Raw genomic sequence first — 23,822 nt, 5'->3', positions numbered from 1 at the left:
CTGTGTGCCTTTTGTCTCTGAGCTGTCATCTAGTACGAAATTCTCCCTGCATTTTGGCTGAGCTTTGGCTTTAGCTGTTTTTTGTTTTTTAAGATTTATTTATTATGTGTACAGTGCTGTTGGCATGTACACCCGCAGAGCAGAAGAGGGCATCAGCTCACACTATAGATGGTTGTGAGCCACCATGTGGTTGCTGGGAATTGAACTCATGACCTCTGGAAGAGCAGTCAGTGCTCTTAACCTCTGAGCCATCTCTCCAGCCCCAACCTTAGCTGGTTTTAACAGGACTTTAGCAGTCACTTAGAACACAAGTGGACATATTTGTTAGGGGAATATTCACAGGAAGAACACTAAACATCTCACGAGCTCTGAACCTTAGAGTGCATTTCACTTACATGAATGCTGAAGAGGCACAATAGAATAACATTTTTGGAGGTGGGAGGGTTTGTCTTAATTTTGTATGTGTGTGTGGGTTTTTTGTTTTTGTTTTTCTCAAAATGTGAGGTAACTAGGCATAGCTACACGGCTATAAGAATCTTAGCCCTCTTTGGGGCACAAGTAGGGGTACTATGAATTTCAGGCCAGTCTAGGTTACATAGTGAATCTGCTGGGAGTGTCTTGAGGCAAGAGGATTGCATGAGCCATGTAGTTTGAGGCAAGTCTGAGCAACATAGGGAAACTCAAAAGACCCAAAATAAAGCAAAGCCAAGGTGTTGGTTTGTGCCTGTAATCCTAGCACACAACCTGAGTCAGGAATATTTTAAACCTGAACTGTATATTACATCGGGGCTGACATAGTTGGAGTTGTCCTCTGGTGTTCCATTTTGCCTTCCGTCCCCCGCCCCCAAGACAGGGTTTCTCCATGTAGCTTTGGCTGTCCTGGACTCTTTTTGTAGACCAGCCTGGCCTCAAACTCACAGAGATCCACCTGCCTCTGCCTCCCAGTGCTGGGATTACAGACATGGGCCACCCTACATGGCCCATTTTGGCTTTCTGACAGAGTGAGTTCCAGGACAGCCAGAGCTACTCAGTGAAACCCTGTCTGGGGAAAAAAAGAAAAAGAAAAAAGAAACCATCGGGTGATTTTGGCTTTCTGTAAAACTCAGCTGTGTGGCTTTTCTATGCCTGCCCTTGCTCTGACTAATGACTTTTATATAAAACTTCAGCACTATAGCTAGGCAGATACTCAGCTAATCTAAACTGCCCATAGTGGCCTGTCCTACCTCCTAGTGTTAGAATAAGTTTTATTGGTTGGGCCTAGGAAGCCAATAACTGACACAGAGTCTGAAACCTACTTTAAAGCTGCAAGCACTACACCAAGCAGAATCTAAACGGATTCTAATCCACTCATAAACTAAAATAAAGTACTCTAAACCTCCTAACATACATATATCCCAAGCACTTGCCACTCTGATCCTTGGACGCTTCTTCCTCCTTCTCCCTCAACTCTCAACCCTCCTCTCTCCCTGTCAACTGTCAATTCTTCATTCTGCCCCCTCTCCTGGAAGTCCCACCTTCTACCTGTTGTCCTGCCCAGCTGATTGGCTAAACAGTGCTTTATTGACAGTTGTTGTATCCACTCAAGACATTCCTCCACAATTCCCCTTTTTAGTCTAATTTTAAAAAAAAACTTTTACCTATACATTTATATTATTACACCAATATACAAGATACACACACAAGAACCACAAAACAATCGTTATAATCATGTTATAAGGTTTTGCTGGCTTCAACCCCATCAGAGACTTGAGAAGGAATAAAATTAATTACTTGAGTAAACAGGAAGTGCAGGTTAACAGCTTCCAAAATGAAAAAGTGACAGGGACACTTTGCTGCCTGAACAGTCACTCAAAACTCTTTAACATGTTGGAGCATCGTCTTCAGCCTTCTGGCCCCATATATCTGACAGACATTATTTGTGAAGCAGGGACTATTGAGGACTTGCCTACCCTGTCTTGGCAGAATTTGGCGTCAACTCCACCTGCATCCAAGCTTGCCCATTTCAGGCAGAATTCTGTCTGTGGCAGAAAACAAAAACATTTTTGTCCAGTGGCTGGTTTGCCACATCTGAAGCCATCTCCATAAGGAGGTTCCTTGATGTTAATTGCCTTCTTTGAGGCAGGCTGGGTGTTGCCAGGAGTCAACCTGTCTCATTTTCAAAGAACCCTCAAAACAATTTTTAAAAAATTGTAAAAGCCATATTCTGTAGGCTCTGAGGTTTCTGAAGACCTTATCTAAATATTTTACCTTATTTATCTATTGAGCCTACGATGTATATTCTTGTGATAAAATTGAATAGTACAATGAATTAAGAGTAAACTTATTTGCCAGGCGGTGGTGGTGCACGCCTTTAATCCCAGTACCCAGGAGGCAGAGGCAGTTCGAGGCCAGCCTAGTCTACAAAGTGAGTCCAGGGAAGCCAGGGCTATACAGAGAAATCCTGTCTCAAAAAGCAAAAAACAAAAAAACAAACAAACAAAAAAGAATAAACTTATTTTACACCAATATATAATATTCTATACCAATGAATTAAAAATAGCCTTGTAACAATTAAGGCCTTAAGTTTAAAAGTAGATTCAATAATTATTTTTCATTCTATCATCCCTATATATTTCTATATTCTCAGAGAAAAATCCATGAGTCCAATCTCTTTCTCTCTCTGAATAAAACCAATAATAACATAACCAATTCCCAATGAAAATAAACACCCATAGCCCTGTTGGCTCTGTTTTTTAACAATTAAACTTTATTATACAACCCAACTAGCATACACAAGAAGGAAAAAAAGGTTAAAGGGACAGAAGAGTGAACCTTACGGTATCCGTTCCACGGGACGGGTCCTCAGGTGTCTCTCCGTCCCGAGTGCTGATCCAGCTGGTCGCCCCTCTCCACGCCCCTCTCCTGGCCTCAATCTGTTGTTTTTCTTCTCCCCACCTTCCCAGTCACATGCAAAGGGCGGTCTCCTTCTCCCTTCGAGGGTCAATTAGGAAAACAATAGCCAAGGTGGGGTTCCCAGGTCGGCTTCCTGAATTCCAAGCCCAGGAAGGCTCCAGTCTGTCACAAGGTATTCATGGGGTGTCCCAAGGGTAAAGCCCGCCAAGATTGCTTCCACCTGTGACAAAGCTTAATCTTTCCCACACATCCCCCTTCTCTTTTAAAAAAATTAAGAACTATATACACACATATACATATATACATACTCATCAGGTATTAAGTACATAATAAAGTCTTTTTATATTTGTTAACCTAAGGGAAAGTATTTCACTATCTTACCAAAGAGAGTCCTTTTTTTTTTTTACGAGAAATTGTAATTATTAATCTATAAATGTGTTTTTAATTTTTAGACTAAAGCTTTTAGTAACACTGTGGCTATCTAGTCTTTAATTTCATCAGAGACCTAAGAAGGAAAATCTATCTAATAAAGGAAGTGTTGGTAGGCAACTTTCAAGTTGCATAGTATATAGAGAGCAGACTTTTTGGATAATCTCTGAATTCTCTCTCTCATTGGGGCAATCAGTCTTTAGCCTTATCGGCCCAAAACATTCAACGAACTGCTTTTTGAAGCAGGAAATCCGACGGTCTGGTCCATGTAGTCTCTTTAAAGCTGGACAGTCAACTTTTCAGCATCACTGTTGATCATTGTAGACAGTCAGCCTGTTATCAGTAGTAGAGATAAGAGCAACAGCAGAGCAGTTTTTTCATCTAGTGACCATTTTGTTACTAACGTCTCTTGAAGCCCCCATCTTCAATGATGTAAATGGAGAAGCGGCCAGGAGCGGATGTCTCTCTAGGTCAGGAAAGTCCTCATCATTAAATGTCATATTTTGTGGATCTCTGAAGAGTTTGAAGAGCAAATCTATCTATTTTTACAGTTATCAGTCTATTTTTTTGAAGAGAAAGTGTAGAACAGGAGTTCAATCTGTAACTGACTGTGAACAATCAATTGTGATAACTTACTACCTTTGGACCAGCCATACCTGATTTATTTGTATCAGTGAAAAAGGTGGGTGCCCCTGAGATTGGTGACCTCTTTACAGTACTTGGAAGGATCCAATTAGTTCTTTTTATAAACTGTATACGTTTGCTTTTTGGGTATCTATTGTTAATGTCTCCCAAATAGTTACTACAAGCTTTTTGTCAATCTTTATTAATTACCCATAATGACATAATCTCAGAATCAGTAAGAGGCACTACAATTTCCGCCGGGTCCATCCCTGACAGTTGACGCAACCTTATTCTTCCCTTTGTAATCAATTTAGAAATTTTTTTATGTATGTTTTTAATTTTTTGTTTTGTTTATATGTCAGGAATATCTATTTTATGATCTTGTCTTTTCTTTGTATGAGAAGCCCAGTAGGAGAATGTTTTGAAGGCAAAATAACCAAAATATAACCAAGTTTAGGATCAATTTTATCCACATATGCCTTTTGAAATTTTTGTTTTACCGGAATTAACTCCTTTTTTGTTTTAGCGGTTAAACACCTAGGACTGTTTAAATCCGAATCCCCTTGTAAAATCTGAAACAAGTTACTTAACTCATAGGTAGCTAACCCGATTGTAGGCCTTAACCAGTTAATATCTCCCAATAATTTTTGAAAGTCATTAAGAGTTTGTAATTGATCTCTACGGATCTGTACCTTTTGTGGTCGAATTTTTTGTTTAGTTATTTTATAGCCTAAATAGGTAACTGAATCTTCTCTTTGTATTTTTTTTACAGCAATCTGTAATCCCCAGCATGGCAGAATTCTTTGTGTTTCCTGAAACATTTTTTTACAACACTAGGATCAGAATCAGCTAGCAGAATATCATCCATGTAATGGTATATGATAGATTCAGGAAACAGCTTATGAAGTATTTTTAAAGGTTGTTGTACAAAATACTGGCATAAAGTTGGGCTATTCAGCATTCTCTGTGGAAGTACCTTTCAATGATATCTCTTTATTGGAGAATTACTGTTCAAAGTAGGTACTGAGAAAGCAAACCTTTCCCTGTCTTTTTTGTGTAGAGGTATGGTAAAAAAACAATCTTTTAAATCAATTGTAATTATATGTCAAGACCGAGGTAATAAGGAAGGCAAAGGAATTTTAGGTTGAAGCGAACCCATGGGTTGAATCACCTTGTTTATGGCCCTCAAATCTGTTATCATTTTTTATCCACTTGATTTCTTTTTTACCACAAACACAGGGGAATTCTAGGGACTGGAAGATTTTTTGATATGTTGAGCCTCCAGCTGCTCTTTTACTAAACCTTGAAGCGCCTGTAACTTTTTTTTTTTTGTTAAGGGCCACTGTTCTTGTCATACAGGTCTGTTTGAAATCCATTTTAGGGGTAAGGTGGCTGGTATCTCAGCAGTGGCCCCTCTTATAAATTTTGACATTCTAAACCTGAAGAATTTTGAGGTTGGACAATGAGCATAGCTTGTGGTCGCCTCTGATCGCTTATGTTAATCTCTTTCTTAGAAGCGCATACCAATTAACCCATAGTTTTAACCTTGTTTATCTTAGTATTTGTAGGAATAGTAATCTGAGTACCCCATTGTTGTAAAAGGTCTCTTTTTTATAGATTTATAGGAATGTCAGCCACATAGGGTTTCAGCCTTCCTATTTGTCCGTCTGGTTCCACACACTCAAGCCACTGTACACTTTGTTTTATTTGAGATAACTTACTAATTCTTACAATTTTTGTATAAACCTTTTTTAGGGCCAAATTTGGTTCCAAGACTTTTGGCAAATGATGGAGACGTCGGCTCCACTGTTTACCAAGCCTTTTATTTTAATACCATTTAATTGTATAATTAACTTAGGTTTTTTTATCATTAATTATTGTTTGTCAGAACACACGTGTCCCTGTGTTTTTGAACGCACCAGTTCTTTCCACTGGAGAGGCTTTGTCCTTAATGTAAGGAAACAGTAGGAGTTGAGCAATTTTATCCCCGGCATCGATTTTTATCTCCTTTTTTACACATACCAAGATTTTTATTTTCCTTTTAGAATCTCCATCTATAATACCGGGATGTACAATAAAACCCTGAGAAGTCAGCCCGCTTTTTTTTCAGAACCATTTTTACTGTGCCTGAAGGCAAAGGTCTGAAAACACCAGTATTTAATTTGTAACATTCAACCTGAGGAGATAGGGTAAGAGACATATTTGAAGCCAGATCTAAGGCTGCACTGCCTTCAGTAGCATGCATTAGATCGCTAACACTCAGTTCCCGTTTTTCTGTGGGTTTGTCACTTCCTGACTGGCCAAAGGAATTCGGCTGGCATTGTTTACGGGGGCCTGAGCCAATGGCCCCTCTTGCCGTTTTCCGTTGGCAAGATATTGCCTTGTACATCTCGCTTAGACTGACAATCTCAAGCCCAATGTTTCCCTTTTTCACAGCGACTACAGTACCCTGGGAGTCTTGGTACCTCATTACCATCATAACCAGAACCTCCTTGTTCTCTTCTACGAGTTACGGTTTTTTCTGGGTTATTGTGCCTTCTATCTCTACAGTTTTTTTGTACATGACCAATTTGACCACAGTTGAAGCACCGAGTATTATGATATCTGGGCTCTCTGACTAAAGCTTGTCCCACAATATTATTCTGACATTCCTGAGAGTTGATATTAACTGTCTCCTTTACCCAGTCATCTAGTGGAGCGCCTCTTTCCTTTAACGGTCTAAGCACCTTCTTACATTCAGTATTTGTATTCTCATAAGCCATGATAAGTTTTAATGGCTGTTTGTTGTCAGAATTTGGCATCGTCTTATCCATAGCAGATCCTAATCTCTGTAAAAATTTTGTAAAGGGCTCCAGAGGTTTTTGGAACACCTTAGTAAAAGGAATAGTTGTTTTTTCAGGTTTTTCTACCAGCTCCCAAGCTCTCAAGGCTGTCTTACGACATTGTTCAATCACTCTATCGTCAGATTGAATTTGTTCTCTCATGTTAGTACATGGTCCATCACCAAGCAATTGATCTCTATTAATATTTATTTCCTGTGCCATATTTTCTTGTTTTATTTTTATAGTCTCTGTTCACCACCATGATAACCACTGTAACTGTTGTGCTGTTTTCAATACCGCTGAAACTAAATTTTTTTAAATCTTGGGGAACAAGTCTATTCTGATAGGCCCAGCTGTTTAACATTTGTTTAACGAAGTTAGAGTGCATACCATATTTGACGACGGATTTTTTAAAATGTTTTAAATTTATCATGTCTACAGGACACCAGGCTATTTTGTCATGACCCTCAGCACCATTTTGTTCGAGTATATGTCTTACAGTGACTGGAAAAGCTGAAGGTGCCTGGGTGACTGTGGAGGTATCCTCCACTGGTACATTTACTTTTAAAGACCTTTTGGTCGGTTTGGCTTTTTTTGTCTCTGGTTTTTGACCTTCTTTACCCTTTTTAACCAAAGGTACCTTCTGCTTTTCCAGCTCTTTCAGTTTTTTTTTGTATTTTGTCCATTTGTTCAGTCAAGTTAGTAATTTTTTTCAAAAGGATAGAGCTTATTGACTCTTTTGGTTTTTTTGGCTTTCTGGTCTATTTTTTGTTCTTCATCACTACCAAATGTCAAAAATTTTATCTGCTTTCCCATCTCTTTATTTTTATTTTTCAGCCTTTTTATCTGTCCAGTTAAATCTGTAATCTTTTTTAAAAGGATAGAACTTACTGACCCTTTTGGCTTTTTTATGTCATTAGCCTGTCTTTTAATCCTTTTAAGCATGAAATATTGTAATAAAAGGACAATGAGAAAACAAAGAATTCCCTCTAAGTATAATTCAGGAAAGAGTTTTGCAACAGTAGTTGTAATTTTGTCAGTACCCTGAAATAGCACTTCTATTTCTTGGAATATTGAATCTTTTTTCATATCATTAGGGACTGTGGAACCCATCGGGCCCCACGTTGGGCGCCAGATGTTGGCTCTGTTTCTTAACAATTAAACTTTATTATACAACCCAACTAGCATACACAAGAAGGAAAAAAAGGTTAAAGGGACAGAAGAGTGAGCCTTTCGGTATCTGTTCCACGGGACGGGTCCTCAGGTGTCTCTCCGTCCCGCGTGCTGATCCAGCTGGTCGCCCCTCTCCGCGCCCCTCTCCTGGCCTCAATCTGTTGTTTTTCTTCTCCCCACCTTCCCAGTCACATGCAAAGGGCGGTCTCCTTCTCCCTTCGAGGGTCAATTAGGAAAACAATAGCCAAGGTGGGGTTCCCAGGTCGGCTTCCTGAATTCCAAGCCCAGGAAGGCTCCAAACAGTCTGTCACAAGGTATTCATGGGGTGCCCCAAGGGTAAAGCCCGCCAAGATTGCTTCCACCTGTGACAAAGCTTAATCTTTCCCACATAGCCCAAAACCTTACCTAACCCCCTTTTAAGGGAAATGAGATGGCATTTTTAAAAATATTTATTTAATTTTAATTTATGTGCGTTGGTGTCAGATCTTGGAGTTACAGACAGTTGTGAGCTGCCATGTGGGTGCTGGGAATGGACCCTGGTCCTTTGGAAGAGCAGGCAGTGCTCTTAACCACTGAGCTATCTCTCCAGCTTGAGATGGCATTTTTAAGGCTTCTTCAGGCTGATTTGGGGGGAATAATACCTATGTAGGGGCCCAAATATAACTGGGAAAATGGTTAAACAACCTAGAGAGCACATTTGTGGTCCAGTCTCTAAATGTTGAGAGATTCAGGCTTAATAAAAGTCCTGTGTGGGACAGTCTGAAATGCTGGACCAATTAGAATCAGGAGCTTTCTCCAAAGCTGTCCTGGGAGCTGTTCTGTTCTGATGACAACAGCAACTGAAGCACCTGTGGATGGAACATGAGGAACGTGGGATGTCAGCATCTCAGCATGCTGGAGGATGAATCCTGTCAGGTCTGATCCAGCATCAGTGTCTGGTACTTTTGTTCTGAAAATATATAATTTGTCACAAGCGTTATACAGTTTTAAACTATAAATGCATGAGGTGTGCAGGATGCACAAGTGTTATACAATCGAGGCTGGTTCTGTAGTTTGAATTCATGTACCTATAGACTGACTTAAGTCAGTAGTCTCCCTTTCATCCTGGTCTGTTTTATTTTGGCCTCTTTCAAAGAGGAAGTATAATATTACCATTACCAAAGAACCTACAATCATTATTTAATTGAAATCAAAACAAGATTGAATAGTTCTAAAAGTCCTTCTCTAGGCTCTGTGGCCGCTGTCTCCTGAGAAAATGCATCCCATTTTAGAGACAAGCCAGTTGCCCTGAGCAAAAGAAGAGGCATTAAGCCTTAAATAAACTTATGCATACCCTAGGCATCTTGTACCTGGGTTTTTTAGAGTCACCCTAAAAGTAATAGCAAAAGAATTTCTGCATTGCAGACCTCTAAACCACCCATACAATTTGGATTAAAAAAAAAAAAACACACAAATGCCACAGTGATCAGTCCGTTACTTTGATCTTACATCCAGCAGGAACTGCAGCTTATCTTTGTGAAGAAATCGAATTATGGACTTTATATATAAGGGTTTAAGAGGAATTTGGTCAGGGAGAGTTTCTAAGATGGTTTGCCTGTGGAGCAGGGGAGCACTGTAGAGAGCCACTACTAACCCCACACGGGGCCTGGATGGGCAAGCCGCTCTTAGCTCTCAGAAGATTGTCCAGTGACTGATTCGCGGGGCCACGGTGAAGAAACTGGGGCTACAGTAGAGAAGCTCTATGCCTGCACAGTGGACGTAATGAGAAAGAAAAAAACCAAGCTGGCCGGGGTGCTGCACGCCTGTAATCCCAGCAGTCGAAGTGGCAGAGGCAGGCGGATCTCTGAGCCTGCCTGGTCTACAAAGCGAGTTCATGACAGCTAGGGCTACACAGACAAACGCTGTCTCGAAAAACAAAAAGAGAGAACAAACAACAACAAACAAGTGCCGATATTGTAATTAAAGGTCACGCCCCGCTCACCCGCTAATTTCCTTCTGGACTAGAGGAACTGGGAGAGGGCAGCTCCCGGTCCAGCTCCGCTTGGACCCGCCCACTGTCTTGCTCTCGCGCGGAATGAGGTCTCGTTGTCCCGCAGGGGCCGACGGGAACGGCGGCCGCACTAAAGAGGGCCGACATGGCGGCGGCTGCGGCTTCGCTTCGCCGGTCCGTGCTGGGCCCGCGGGGCGTGGGGCTTCCAGGTGCAAGTGGTCCGGGCCTGCTGGGAGGCGCGCGACCCCGGCATCTTCCATTGAGGATACCGCAGGTGAGTACTGGCGCTGGATCGGGCTACCGCGCGCCCCTCAGCCCTGAAGGTCACGGCGGGGAGGCTCCGGGCGCGCGCGGGCATCGGTACCCCACGTACCTCCTACGACTCGGCAGGGTCCCCGCTGACGGGCCGGCGCTCTCGGGAAGCCAGTCTGGGTGCCCACGCCTTGGAGCGACAGGGCATGCTGCTCCGAGCCCAGGGTCCGGCTGTGGTGGGGTCGGGACGGGAGATCGCTGCGAAGGGCTCGCCCAGAACGACTCCCGAAGCCAGCTGTCTAGACCTGGCTGATGCCCTGAAGTGACCCCAGCCTGACCTCAGCCGGCGGCGGGTGACCTTGGTCTGCTGAAGCTGTCTTGGTCACTTAGGCCTTTGTCCTGCTTTAAGCTCCAAGAGTACCCATCATTTGCCCTACAAGAGCTGAGCTGTGGCCGAGGCTGCAGTGAGGGGTGCAGCAGGCAGTGGGGCATAATGTGCTTCTGGGGCGCTGCGGGAGGTGGCTAGCGCTGGATGGCTGAGTGGAAGAGATGGGGGCCCATTCAGATCCCCAGGTGGGCGGGTGGGGTCTTGGCAGGTGCTGAGCGGGGCTCTTGCAGGCAGTGTCCTTGTCCTCGAAGTCTGGCCCTTCCCGAGGCCGGAAGGTGATGCTGTCAGCGTTGGGCATGCTGGCGGCTGGGGGTGCAGGGCTAGCTGTGGCTCTGCATACTGCTGTGAGTGCTAGTGACCTGGAGCTGCACCCTCCCAGCTACCCATGGTCTCACCGTGGCCTCCTCTCCTCCTTGGACCACACGAGGTGAGTGTGTAGCAGTGGACTGTGGGGGGTGGGTGGGTGGAAATTTCTGGGAGAACTGAAATCTTCAGTTTCTGTAACCCTTTTTTTCCCCCTTTAGCATCCGTAGGGGTTTCCAGGTATACAAGCAGGTGTGCTCTTCCTGCCACAGCATGGACTATGTGGCTTACCGCCATCTGGTGGGAGTGTGCTACACTGAGGAAGAAGCCAAGGCGCTGGCAGAGGAGGTGTGGGGGCCAAGAGGTGGAGGGTACCGGGGTTGGGGCTTCTGTTGTAAGGGACTGCAGGATTGTGATGGGATTCTTGGTGGCAGGTGGAGGTGCAGGATGGCCCTAATGACGATGGGGAGATGTTCATGAGGCCAGGGAAGCTGTCTGACTATTTTCCAAAACCATACCCCAACCCTGAGGCTGCCAGAGCTGCTAACAATGGGGCCTTACCCCCTGACCTCAGCTACATCGTTCGAGCTAGGTACATGGGCTGCCCGGAATGTGGGGCTGGGAACGGAGGGAAGTCGGCCTTGGGTTAAAGAATGAGCCGTGGGTCTGTTTCTAGGCATGGTGGTGAGGACTACGTATTTTCCTTGCTCACTGGCTACTGCGAACCGCCCACTGGGGTGTCATTGCGAGAAGGCCTCTACTTCAACCCTTACTTTCCTGGCCAGGCCATTGGCATGGCTCCTCCCATCTACACAGAGGTCTTGGAGTATGATGATGGTGAGTGCCCTTTACCACAGGCCTTTCCCTACTCCTGGAAGGCCTCCCTGATATTCCCGCGTCAGGAGGTCTGGCTTCCTTCCCACCTGGAACATTTGTTGACTGTGCATATCTAGAAAGGCTTTTGGGACCGCTTTCATAGTCTTGTAGGGTTCCTGCCCCTTTGAAGTCTGGGTAATGGCCAATCCCTGCCTTTACGGAGCACAGTGCACTGAGAGCTACAAGTTCCTAAAGGTAGCTCTCACTGTTTGTCCTTGGCTCAGGCACCCCAGCCACCATGTCACAAGTAGCCAAGGATGTCGCCACCTTCCTTCGCTGGGCATCGGAGCCAGAGCATGACCATCGAAAACGCATGGGGCTCAAGGTAAAGCGGTTGGGCAAGAGCCACAGTGGGCACTGGGAAAGGGTCTTTCCTGTGTATCTTTTCTGAGCTTTCTTTGTTCCCAGATGTTGTTGATGATGGGCTTGCTGCTGCCTCTGACCTATGCCATGAAGCGACATAAGTGGTCAGTCCTGAAGAGTCGAAAGCTGGCCTATCGGCCACCCAAGTGACCCTGTCCAGTGTCTGCTTGTCATCTTGCCTGAACAAGCTCTCAGCAGCCCAGCCCAGGAACAGTTCTAGGCCTTTTCAGGCCTAGCTCCTTTTCATCAGATGAAAGAAGAGAGGACAGGAGACCAGACTCTTGCTTCTGATCTCCCTTCAGCCCTCATTGTGGGAATAAATTAAGTTTCTCAACATACACATTTTTACTGTTCAATAACTGAAACACGTATTTCCAAGGAAACCTGGAACACATATTTCCCCACAATATTGTTCCTGCCCTGTCCAGTATCTGGGAGTGACAGATGTGGGCCAGAGTGCAAAAACTGACTGTTATGAGGGGCACCATGTTTGCATGGAGATATGGCTTGGTGGTTAAGAGCACTAACTGTTGTAGAGGACCTGGGATCTGGGATGGTCAATCAAACATTGTAATTCCAGTACCAGGGCACCTGACACCCTCTTCTGGCCTCCAAAGGCACTGCATGAAAGTGTAAAGGTGGGCTGGAGAGATGGCTGGGGGCTTGGGAGCACTGACTGTTCTTCCAGAGGGCCCAGGTTCAATTCCCAGCACCCACATGGCAGCTCAAACTGTCTGTAACTCCAAAATCTGACACCTGTAGACATACAATGCACATAAAATATAAATAAATAATAAATAAAAAGAAAGTGTAAAGATATACATTAGGCAAAACACCTAAACATAAAAAATAATTTTATAAGGGCAGTACTGTTCAGCAGAATGGGTATACCTTGGCAGAGGTAGAACGGAGTTACTATAATGTTGAACAAGACTGCTTCCATACTGTGGGCAGTCTTCAAGCAGAAGCCCCAAAGCAGCAGCACTGTCTGGGAGGATGGGGAAATTCTAAGACATGGTAAACAATTGGGACAGGCAGGCAGAGGGTATCTAGGATGTTTCCTTAGTCTTGACTGGACAGATAGGAGGGCTGTGCTGAAGATCTATTTGTCAGGGAACAATCTAGTCTACAGGGCATCTGGGCCAAAGCGGCATGACTGGACTCACGAAGCAGCATTGTACCTAGAGCAGTGACAGATGGGTGTCAGAAGGATCACAGGGGCATGACCTGGTAAATGAGGCTCAAGACTTCCAGTGTTAAAGCATCCTTGTCTAAGGAAAAAAACCACCCAGTCCCAGCCAGGTGTGGTGGTGCACACCTTTAATCGCAACACTCAGGGAGGCAGAGTCAGAACGCTGAGTTGGAGGCCAACCTGGTCTACAAAGCGAGACCAGGGCAGCCAAGGCTACACAGAGAAAGCCTGCCTTGAAAAATCAAGAGAAAAAGAAACATGCCCAGTCCCATTATGGTATAGTATAGTGGCTGAATACAGGGTACGAGAAGGCAACAGCAGGGCCAGGGTTATTGAGAGGAGCCCCTAGCAGATCAGCAATATGGGGAGCCCTGCAGGCCTAGAGGCTCTGGAAAGAGGCCCAGGACTGTGTTCTGTGATCACTGGGGCTTGAGTCTAAATCTGTTCTCTTCATTAGTCTCCTGGTTGTGGTTTGAGAAACTCCGCCTGCTACTGAGGGGCAGAATCTCGTTTCCTTGCTCCCAGGCAGCTGGGCTTGTCAACTCCACACCAAGACCAGGACACAGGCTGGCTCTTAATATGTCTTTAATTACTGGCTTGTGTCTCTTGTTCCATAACACTGGCATCTCTGTCCCCAACAAGCAGAGGTCCCTGTGAAGTTCAAGTGGTGGTTGGTCCAAGGACTTGGGCCTGTGACAGGAGGACCATGTTCTCTGTAACCGGGGGAAGAAGGTAGGTTATTCCTGTTTGTTCACACTGCGTCCCCTCATCCCCACCCAGGCTCTTATACCTTTGGTGGCTTCTAGGTGGTGGCTGTCATAAGGGGATCCCAAGCACAGGGCCTTTGAGTGCTACACATCTCACAGCCAGGGCGGTTTGAGGCATTGATGAAGGTGCAGGAAGGGCAAGACCAGCCAGGCTAGGGAGGTGGGAAGACTGTTGATGCCTCCTAGTTCTTGCAGTGCCCACGGCTGCCCATGTCTGGCCCACACCCAGAGGCTTTGGTTATCTGCCCACCTGAGGGGGACTTGGGAGACTGGAACTGGTTGGCTGGAGCGTATGAGGCAGTTCCAGTGACTGAGAAAACAAGCATCTTAGTTTCCTATCCATCTTGGAGTGTTGAGGGCTACGTCCTGTGACAGAGAAGACGACTCAGGCCCATCTCAAGACTTCACCCTCCCCCCCCAAAAAAGGACTTCACCCCACCTCCCTTAACCCTATTAAGTACTAACCTGAAGCTTCTCGGGGGGCTGAGAGTAAGTAGAGAAAAGCAGAGTCCCCATCATGAGAGACTCCATAGGAAGCAAGGCTTCGTTCAGGCATACATAGGCACCGCCCGATGACCCAGCGCTGCACAGCTGGTGGGAAACCGAACTCTGAAAACACCTGAGGCCAGAACACCGGGGCCAGCCAGTGTCAGCAGTGATCCCTGCTCTATGAGTGAGATTCCCATGCCCCATGCTCACCTGTTCCTGGAGGGCTGCAATGGAGCAGTGTGGGTGGATCTGCAGTGAGACATGGGCAGACGATGAAGAGGACAACACGGATGTGGCATCTTCTACGGTGACTTGTAGCCTGGGTCAGAATGGAGATCAGGGGTTGGACAGTCAACCTGGGAGGGTTGGCAGGACAGAGTGAGTGACAGCAGGTCTTACCTTATGGGGCCTGGTGGGAACCAGGCCTCCGTGAGCTGGACATTGAGAGCCACATGATGCTGAGCCAGGACGGCTGCCACTTGGGCTGCTTCTTTCTCATCCCCACCTGCAATGGCCTGGGCCAGGCGTGCAGCCAGCTCTTCTACAGGGAGGAAAGAGAGCTATCACAACCGGACACCAGCCACAGCCCCCCAACTCCAGTCTGTCTTTACCTTTTTTCAAGTTTCCAGAACTTTCCACCTCAAGTTGAGTTGCTTTAGGTATCTGAGCCATAGAAGAACATGGTGGAGAAATGGGGCACATTTCTGGGGCTGGAGCTGGGGCTGCACTGCTACTGCCTAAGAGGGAAGGTGTGGAGTATGCTAGTGGTCTCGCCCTCAGGCGTTTAGGACCTTTGCCTTCTCTGCCTTATCCCACTATCCTCAGGCCATAATTCAGGCTAAGCCCTCCTCTCCCAGTGTCGGCCCTCAAAACAGCAAAAACAACTGTCAGCTGGAGAGAGATGGATCAACATTTAGAGCATTTGTTGCTCCTGCAGGACCCTTGGTTTGGTTCCCAAAACCCATGGTAGGTAGCCAACAACCATCTGTAACTCCATTCCAGGGGATCCAGTGATCTGGCCTCTGGGGCACCAGGTACACAGGTGGTACAAACACACACACTCCATTCATATACAATTAATTAAAAACAAAATTTAGAAAATGCTCCTCAGAAGTCTTGCCTGCTGTACTGGAGCTGCATCTGATTGATCCTTGGTATCACAATCTTTCTGCACCCTTCGCTGCCTGGTCCTGCCTGAGGTCTCCTCTGTTTAGCAGAATCAAACCAACCACTGAGATGGGAGCCTGCCATTTCCTGCCCAACAGCAGAACTGTAGTTACTGCCTTCCCCTCAGAGGTCTTCCTTCTTGCTCTCCAATCAGCAGAGAATACCTACACTATTTGTCCTGGCATCCTTATAGAACTGGGTATACTGTTTCTACTTACCTTGCTGGGAGCCAGAACACTGCAGTAAAGGCTCCCCACCCAGTGCTGACAGCTCCTATAATGACCTAAGGACCTTGATATCCTGAACTGCCTCAGCACTAAAGCGGGTAGAGCCTTCCAAGAAACTGGCGCTTTGCCTGAACGTTGAAGGTCACTTGCACAAGCTCCCCTTGGAGCTTCTGTATTTGTTACACTCTGGGCCATACAATTTAAGCCAAGTTCAAGTTTCATTCTCTCAAGAATTCCTTCCTTAAGACCCTATTCTTTTTATTTCCTTTAAATTTTGTTTGTTTGTGTGTGTGTGTTTTACTTGTTTGTTTTTGGTTTGTTGAGACAGGGTTTCTCTGTATAAAAAGCCCTGGCTGTCCTTGATTCACTTTGTAGGCCAGCTTGGCCTCGAACTCACAGAGATCCACCTGCCTCTACCTTTCCAGTGCTGGAATTAAAGGTGTATTCCAGCATACCCAAGGAAACCCTATTTTAAGTAGCAGTCCTCCTTCCTAGCTTCTCATTCCTTCTACCATCTAACTGAAGTTTATTTACTGTAGAAATGAAAGTTCCAAAGAGGTCTATTCAGAAATTTGGATCATGTTAAGAAGTACCCACACAGGGGGAGGAGGTCCCCCTCAGTCACAGTCATAGGGGAGGGGAGTAAGAGGAAAATGGGAGGGAGGGAAGAATGAGAGGATACAAGGGATGGGGTAAAAACTGAGATGTAATATGAATAAATTAACTATATATATATATATATATATATATATTTTTTTTTTTTTTTTTTTTTTTTAAAAGAAGTACCCACAGACTGGAGATGGGCCAGCAGTTAAGAGCACTTGTTACAGCTTGGTAGTGATTGTGAACCTTTAATCCCAGCACTCAGGAGGCCCTGGCAGTCAGATCTTTGAGTTGAGGCTAGACTGGTCTAAAGAGGGAGTTCCAGGACAGTCAGAGCTACATAGAGAAACCCTGTCTCAAAAATAAATAAATAAGTAATAAAAGGGCTGGAGAGATGGTTCAGTGGATGAGAGCACTGCCTGTTCTTACAAAGGACCCAGGTTCAATTCCCAGCACCCATATGGCAGTCCACAACTGTCTGTAACTCCACAATCTGACACCCTCACACCAATGCACATAAATTAAAATTAAATAAAATATTAAAAATTAAAAATAAAAATGTTACTCTTGGAAGGGACTGGGCTTCGAGTCCCAGCAACCGTACGATAGCTCACAGCCATCTGTTAACTCCAGTCCCAGGGAATCTGATGCTTTCTCCCAAACTTTGAGAACACCAGACATGTACATAGTACAAAGACATACATATAGAGAAAAGAGTCATACACATAAAGGATTTTGTTTTGTTTTGTTTTTTCAAGACAGGTTTTTCTGTCTAGCCTGGATGTCCTGTAGTTCACTCTATAAACCAGATAGGCCTTGAACTCGGAGGTCCACCTGCCTCTGCCTCCCCAGTGCTGGGATTAAAGCCAACTACTGTATTTTTTTTTTAAAGATTTTATTTATTTATTATATATACAATGTTCTGCCTGCATCTGTGCCTGCACGCCAGAAGAGGGCACCAGCTCATTATAGATGGTTATAAGCCACCATGTGGCTGCTGGGAATTGAACTCAGGCCCTCTGAAGAGCAGCCAGGGCTCTTACCCTCTGAGGCATCTCTCCAGCCCTTTAGACATAAAGACCTGAGAGTTCAAATCCTTAAAACCACACAGAGCTAGACTCAGAAGTGTGGATCTGCAATCCCAGTGTTCCTATTGTGAGATGGGAACAGAAATGAGAGAACACTCAGAAGCTTTGTGGGGTTTGGGAATCTGGCTTAAAAGAGGCTAACGGAGGCACAGGTAGGCCCATCACTGTGGCCTCAAGGCCAGCCTCGTCTACAAAGCAAGTGCAGGCCAGCCAAGGCTACAGAGAAACACAACTCTTTAGAGATCTTTAGAGAGTCAAAAGACCAAACAGAAGGAAGAGAGATAGAGAGACAGAGACAGAGACAGAAAGACATTAACAGCAGAGACTGTCTCAAACAAGCTGGAAAGTAAGGACTGACACCAAGGTTGTCTTCTGACTTCTATACATGTTATACACATGTTTGCCTGCATGCAAATACATGCACAACAACACACACACACACACACACACACACACACACACACACACACGAAGGAAAAAGAAAAAAAGTAGTGCCCAGTTAGGTACAAATGTGTAACAACAACTCTCTGAGTACACAGGTAAGAGGATCACTGACAATTCAAAGTCAGCGTGGGCTACACAGTGAATTTGAGATCAGCCTGGAATTTATACTGAGACGTCAAAATGAACAGTATAAAGCAAGGGCTGGGTACACATATCTGGTAAATGAATGCCAAAGGGGGAAAGTCTGTTTTTCAATGCTGAGTTACAGTCTCTCTTACACCAGTCACTGTGTTTGTATGCTTTTCTGCCCCTTTAACAGGTTTTCCCCAGGTATTATTTGCTGGCTTTCCTGCCTCTCCCCGGGGGAACTGTCTACACCAGCAGTTCTCAACCTGTGGGTCTCAACCAAACCCCTTTGGGAGTATAATGACCCTTTTCACAAGGAGACCACCCATTGGAAAACATATTTACACTGCAATTCATAACAGTAGCAAAATTACAGTTATGAAGCAGAGATAATTTAACTTTATGGTTGGGGGGGTGACCACAACATGGACTGTATTAAAAGGTGGCAGAATCAGGAAGATTGAGAGCCACTGATCTACACCCAAGGTCCCTTCTTCTGTACTTCCTCTCTTGGTGACTTTGGCTGACTTCTCCAACGCCCAATCTTCGCCCCACCCCCACCCTTATTTTTCGAGACAGGGTCTCTCTGTGTAGCCTTCGCTGTCCTAGACTCGCTTTGTAGACCAGGCTGGCCTCAAACTCAGAGATCCGCCTGCCTCTGCCTCCCAAGTGCTGAGATTAAAGGCGTGCACCACCACTCCTGGCTGTCCAAACCCCACCAATCTTTACCTCTCTAGAGGCCCAGTCACGTCCACGCTTTTCCAGACTGGCACTGTGTATCAGCCTCACATTAAGTGGTCCCTCTAGCTCAGTCTTCATCACTAACTTGCATTTAAACATCCATGAAACCTATCTAATTCCATATCCTAAGATCCTCTGGCCTTCTTTCTAGCCTAATCTACACCACATCATATAACTGCAGAGTCTTTAAGTAGCACAGACCTGAGCCTGTGATTTTCCCACTGAACACAATCCTGTTGTTCTTCAACTCTCAGTCCTGCAGCCATGACTGCTCTTCTTTTCACACTCATCTGGTACGCCAGGTGTCTGCTCTTGAGTCTCTTATTTTCTCCACTTTCTTCCTTCTGGGAGCCTTCCTAGATGCCCAGCTTTCCCCATCACTGTCCCCACCCACGACTAGGAGGCCACGACTTCTTCAAATGAGCATTTATTCCACAACACTGACCATTTTGTCCCTCTACGGTGGCATCTCGCACCAATGCTGCCCACTGCTGCGCTTCCTGAGAGTTGAGGAAGTGCACACTGAAGGTTCCAGGACCTCCCGGTGGAGGTTGCAGCTCGTGTTGGTTAGGGCCACGGACAGTGTAGCAAACAGACTCCAAGGGCCATTCTAAACTGACCTGAAGAGAGGGAGAGCGCTGAGTCAACGGTTCCTCATCTTTACCCACACGAAGATCAAAGGAAAAGGAAACGTTATATTTACGGTCCTCAACCAATCTTGCCTGTTAGCTTACCAATTTCTCACCAGATCTGTAAAGCAGGTATCAGCATTATCTCCATTTTTACAGACAAGCAAAGAAAAAAATAACTGCTTTAAAGACTGTTCTCAGGGTAATGGGGAGAGAGAGGGGGTTGGCTCCGGCGTCCCGGCCCACACTCACCGCTCCTGGCCCGGTGCCTAACAGCCCCAGCCGGAAGCGTCCCGGCCGCTCAGGGTCGGCGCTCAACTGCAGCCTCCGCAGCTGCGCCTCGGCATCCTGCGCGGCGCCCAGAGGTCTCACCGCGGCGTGCACTGCCAGGAGCACCACAGGTGAGGCAGGGTCTGCAGCCGCTACTGCCCCGCCGGCGGGTGGCGACATTTCTGGTCCGGCGGAGTCCTGACCCTCCGAGAGCGCTTCCGTGATGCAGAGTTGTAGCTCGCCTTCGCCGGCCAGAAACTCGGACTGTGGGCCTAGGTTCCGGATGCGCCAGAGCGCGGAGAACAAGAGTCCGGTGCCTCTCGCTACCTGAACCTGTGTGCTCAGGAATAGAGATGGTCCAAGGATCTCCAGGCACGGGCCAGCCACACTAGTCACGATTGAGCTGGGCCCGGGGACAGTGTCAAGGACCGAGCACCGGTCACAGACGTTTTTCAAAAGTTCGAACGAGCGATCGCTGCTGCTCGACGTAAGACTACACTAGTTCCCGGCGGGAGGGCGGGGGGAGCCGGGCGCCAAAACACACATACACACTAGAAGCACTACGGGAACCAGAACCATCTGGGAAGTGGGTTGGCTCCCGGGGGCGGGGCGAAAATAGCCCTAACCAATGAACACTAAGAGAGGAGGCGGGTTCGTAAGCGAGGGCGAGACAGACAAGCCATCCAGCCAGTAGAAGTAGAAGATACGGCTGAGTGGCGGAGAATTCCCCCAATGGTTTGTCCCGGTCTGGATCCTGTGGTTGGAGCGGACCATTCAGAGGAGTAGGGCCGGGCCTGTCGGACGCTTGTTGTTGTCGGGCCGCGGGAGGCGGAGGTCGCTGTTTCGTTCGCTAGCTGGTGCGATCTTGGCGGTCCGCGGCAGGTCGGTCGCGAAAGCGGGCGCTGCAGGGGAGTGAGGCTATGTCGCGGCTGCAGCCCGTATGGGCCGGCAGGGCCTGGAGTAACGGGACGTCGCCGCGAAGCTTCCCCCGGATACAGTGCGGCCCAAGTGGAGGCCGCGGCGCCGCCCTCCAGTCCTGAGGAACCCGCGCTGCTCACAGCTCGCGCCGCCGCCACCTCGACCTCGACCCTAAGCAACCCGGCTAGCCTGGCTTGATCTAGCCCATTCCTGGCAGGTGGGTGTCCTCCTTGTTCCCCAAGCGGACCCGGGTTGCGGGAACCACAGTCCCCGGCAGGCCTCGCGCTGCTGCACTGCTTCATGGGACTTGTAGTTCCACCGCTGCCTGGCTGGAGCACCTCCCTTGGTGCACTGCCTCTTGGGACTTGTAGTTTCCTCCTACGAATCTGATGTTTCCTCTTGGCTGGCAGAGCAACAATTCCAGGAGACCCCTGGCCTGGGCCAGTGGAGGCGTTGGGGCTGTCCTACGCACTTTGACTTACGAAGAAACAATTAGGCATATTTGCAAATAGAACTGAAGAATTCATAGGTTTCCTCTTCTTGCCAGGAATCAGCGAAGCAACCCATAGAACCGGGGAAGAGCACCCAGACAGGTGACCCTCGGGGCTCGAGCCCCCAAGGTGCCTGGTTCTGAACCGGATTGCAGATTCTTACCCTGATTGAGGACTTTAGTACGGTCTGAAGGTGTCTACATAGTGCCGATTGGATAGGAAACATCGAGAGAGAGAGAGAGAGAGGGACTCTCCAGCGGTCGCCTAGTGAGCAGGATACAGGGTGGGCCCCCTAGCCAGCCCCGGTGTACTTGTACTGGGTAGAAGGACTTGGGGTTGAGCTAGAACCCGGACTTGCCATCCTCGTTAGTGGGATCATCTCCCTGCAATGCTGAGTGCTCAGGGGCAGGTAAGGGGAGGGAAAAGGAGCTACGATGGACTCAGGCTAGATTCAGCTGCAGGCAATACTCTCCCAGCGGGTGGGAAGGCTGAAGGCAGAGTCCCTGGAGCTAGGTAGCCACACCTGGCTTCCCAAATTCTCAGGTAGCTTGTGCCCCTCTGGCACAAGAAGCCCCCTCCAAAGGACATGAAGCTGTTGGAGAACTCCAGCTTCGAGGCCATCAACTCGCAGTTGACAGTGGAGACTGGAGATGCCCATATTATTGGCAGGTGAGGCTGGAGGCTCTGGGGATCAGTCTTTCCGGGTGGCGGGGGTGAGGGTCACCGTCTGGGCTCCTGAATTCAGTCCTCAGGGTTAGCGTCCTTCATAATTCTGACTGCGTCCTTTAGGATCGAAAGCTACTCATGCAAGATGGCGGGAGACGACAAACATATGTTCAAGCAGTTCTGCCAGGAGGGCCAGCCCCATGTGTTGGAGGCACTGTCCCCACCCCAGACTTCAGGCCTCAGTCCCAGCAGGTAAGCTGAGGTGGAGACTGCCTTTTTTTGGTGGGGGGGTATGCGGGTTGGTGGGCAAGGCTGACATTCATCTCTGTTCAGACTGAGCAAGAGCCAGGGCGGTGAGGATGAAAGCCCCCTAAGTGACAAGTGCAGCCGCAAGACCCTCTTCTATCTGATCGCCACGCTCAATGAGTCCTTCAGGCCAGACTATGACTTCAGCACAGCCAGAAGTCATGAGTTCAGCCGGGAGCCAAGCCTCAGCTGGGTAAGGATAGGCAGGAGGACCCCCAAACCCTGCAGTCGTTACCCCTGCCTTCCCCACTCTGAGTAGATTCTTGGCTTCTTCCTGCTGCCCTGGACTCTTGTCATCTCTGACTGTAACCTCCTACAGGTGGTAAATGCTGTCAACTGCAGCCTCTTCTCAGCCGTTCGGGAAGACTTCAAGGCCCTGAAGCCACAGCTGTGGAATGCAGTGGATGAGGAAATCTGCTTAGCTGAATGTGACATCTACAGGTGTGCTAACACTTTTGCCGGCGGACACGGCAGGCGTGTATGGCAGCGGGAGCCTCATGCTTTTTTCTTTCTCTCCCCCCCCCCACATTCTTCAGCTATAATCCAGATCTAGACTCAGACCCTTTTGGGGAAGACGGAAGCCTCTGGTCATTCAATTATTTCTTTTACAACAAGCGTCTTAAGCGGATTGTCTTCTTCAGCTGCCGCTCCATCAGGTTGGTACCAGGCCGCCTCCTTCCTCCAGCTCCTTGTCCGACTTCCACCATCCCTTAACTGCGCCTGCTCTCCCCAGGGAGGCCTGGGATAGGTGGTTCTAAGGCTCGTATGTCTCTCCCCACCCAGTGGCTCCACCTACACACCCTCAGAGGCAGGCCATGCGCTGGACTTGGAGCTGGGGACAGAAGAGGTTGATGAGGAGAGCGGAGGTGGAGGCAGTGAACGCAGGCCAGAGGAGCCCAGCACCATGGAGGAGGACAGGTGCGGTGCTGGTGGCCATGGCCCCATCCTCTAGAGCCTGAAGTGGGTGGGACACACCACGGTCCCCTCTGCCTGATCTGGGTGGTATCTCCTGAAGGCCTACTGTGTGCCAACTTCTGCCTAGGGTTCCAGTAATCTGTATGTGATGAGGAAAAGCGGAGGTCTCAGCTTCATCCAGCTTCGACCAATGCCTGGACCTGCCTACCTGAGGAGCGCCAAAGCCTCCCCAGTTGCTGGCTACACCCCAGCGCTGCCACCGTCCTGGCACTGCCCTTTGGTTTCAGCCTGTGGATGTCCACTCACCCCTGCAGGCTCCTACTGCCCATGCTATGGCTGGATTAAACAGCACAGGGCCTGATAGAAAAGTGACTGCTCTGCACCAACAGTCGGCCACAGACAGGACAGCTGGACCACAGAGTTTATTTTTGTATTTCTTATTGGGCCTGTACACTCCAGCTGTAAGGGCCAGTGACTTGAAGCCCTGTAAGCGGTGCCCAGTGTTTATGGGGTCTGGTCTTGGACCAGCCCCTGGTGCCCACTCCCCACCCCATCCCCACCTCACCAGGTGGGCCATATGCACTGAGTGTCACTTTGCTGCAGCTCATTTGTTTCCAATAAAAGTTTCTGTGACTTAGACGGAACTTGGGAGTTTATGGGGGCGGGGCCTG

General features: G+C 47.6%; 3 protein-coding genes across 4 annotated transcripts; 2 read left to right on the top strand and 1 right to left on the bottom strand.

The window, feature by feature from the left end:
• The first annotated feature begins 10,027 nt into the window (after window positions 1–10,027).
• Window positions 10,028–12,450, top strand: CYC1 (cytochrome c1). Its single transcript, XM_084749137.1, has 7 exons — window positions 10,028–10,204; window positions 10,801–10,997; window positions 11,095–11,221; window positions 11,308–11,465; window positions 11,550–11,710; window positions 11,974–12,074; window positions 12,158–12,450. The coding sequence occupies exons 1-7, from the start codon at window positions 10,076–10,078 to the stop codon at window positions 12,260–12,262; spliced, it is 978 nt and encodes a 325-aa protein (XP_084605263.1). The 5' UTR covers window positions 10,028–10,075; the 3' UTR covers window positions 12,263–12,450.
• Window positions 12,451–13,417: 967 nt separating this feature from the next.
• On the bottom strand, window positions 13,418–20,177 carry SHARPIN (SHANK associated RH domain interactor). Of its 2 annotated transcripts, XM_084749136.1 has the most exons (9): window positions 19,838–20,177; window positions 19,402–19,576; window positions 15,172–15,297; window positions 14,960–15,101; window positions 14,771–14,879; window positions 14,537–14,690; window positions 14,322–14,437; window positions 14,095–14,223; window positions 13,418–14,017 (listed from the first exon to the last, which is right to left on the bottom strand). In XM_084749136.1, the coding sequence occupies exons 1-8, from the start codon at window positions 20,033–20,035 to the stop codon at window positions 14,107–14,109; spliced, it is 1,137 nt and encodes a 378-aa protein (XP_084605262.1). In that variant the 5' UTR covers window positions 20,036–20,177; the 3' UTR covers window positions 13,418–14,017; window positions 14,095–14,106. The 2 variants fall into 2 exon arrangements, 1 of the variants encoding a protein (XP_084605262.1); XR_014773020.1 differs by lacking the exon at window positions 13,418–14,017 and having other exon boundaries at window positions 14,537–14,662.
• A 40-nt stretch (window positions 20,178–20,217) lies between these two features.
• MAF1 (MAF1 homolog, negative regulator of RNA polymerase III) lies at window positions 20,218–23,790 on the top strand. Its single transcript, XM_084749138.1, has 8 exons — window positions 20,218–20,990; window positions 21,321–21,933; window positions 22,054–22,182; window positions 22,264–22,429; window positions 22,556–22,677; window positions 22,773–22,892; window positions 23,020–23,154; window positions 23,279–23,790. The coding sequence occupies exons 2-8, from the start codon at window positions 21,851–21,853 to the stop codon at window positions 23,298–23,300; spliced, it is 777 nt and encodes a 258-aa protein (XP_084605264.1). The 5' UTR covers window positions 20,218–20,990; window positions 21,321–21,850; the 3' UTR covers window positions 23,301–23,790.
• The last annotated feature ends 32 nt before the right edge of the window (window positions 23,791–23,822 follow it).

The sequence above is a fragment of the Acomys minous genome, assembly GCF_964271855.1.
Source record: "Acomys minous genome assembly, chromosome: 12".
In the NCBI taxonomy this organism is placed as follows: domain Eukaryota; kingdom Metazoa; phylum Chordata; class Mammalia; order Rodentia; family Muridae; genus Acomys; species Acomys minous.
This window is presented reverse-complemented; position numbering and strand designations above follow the sequence as displayed.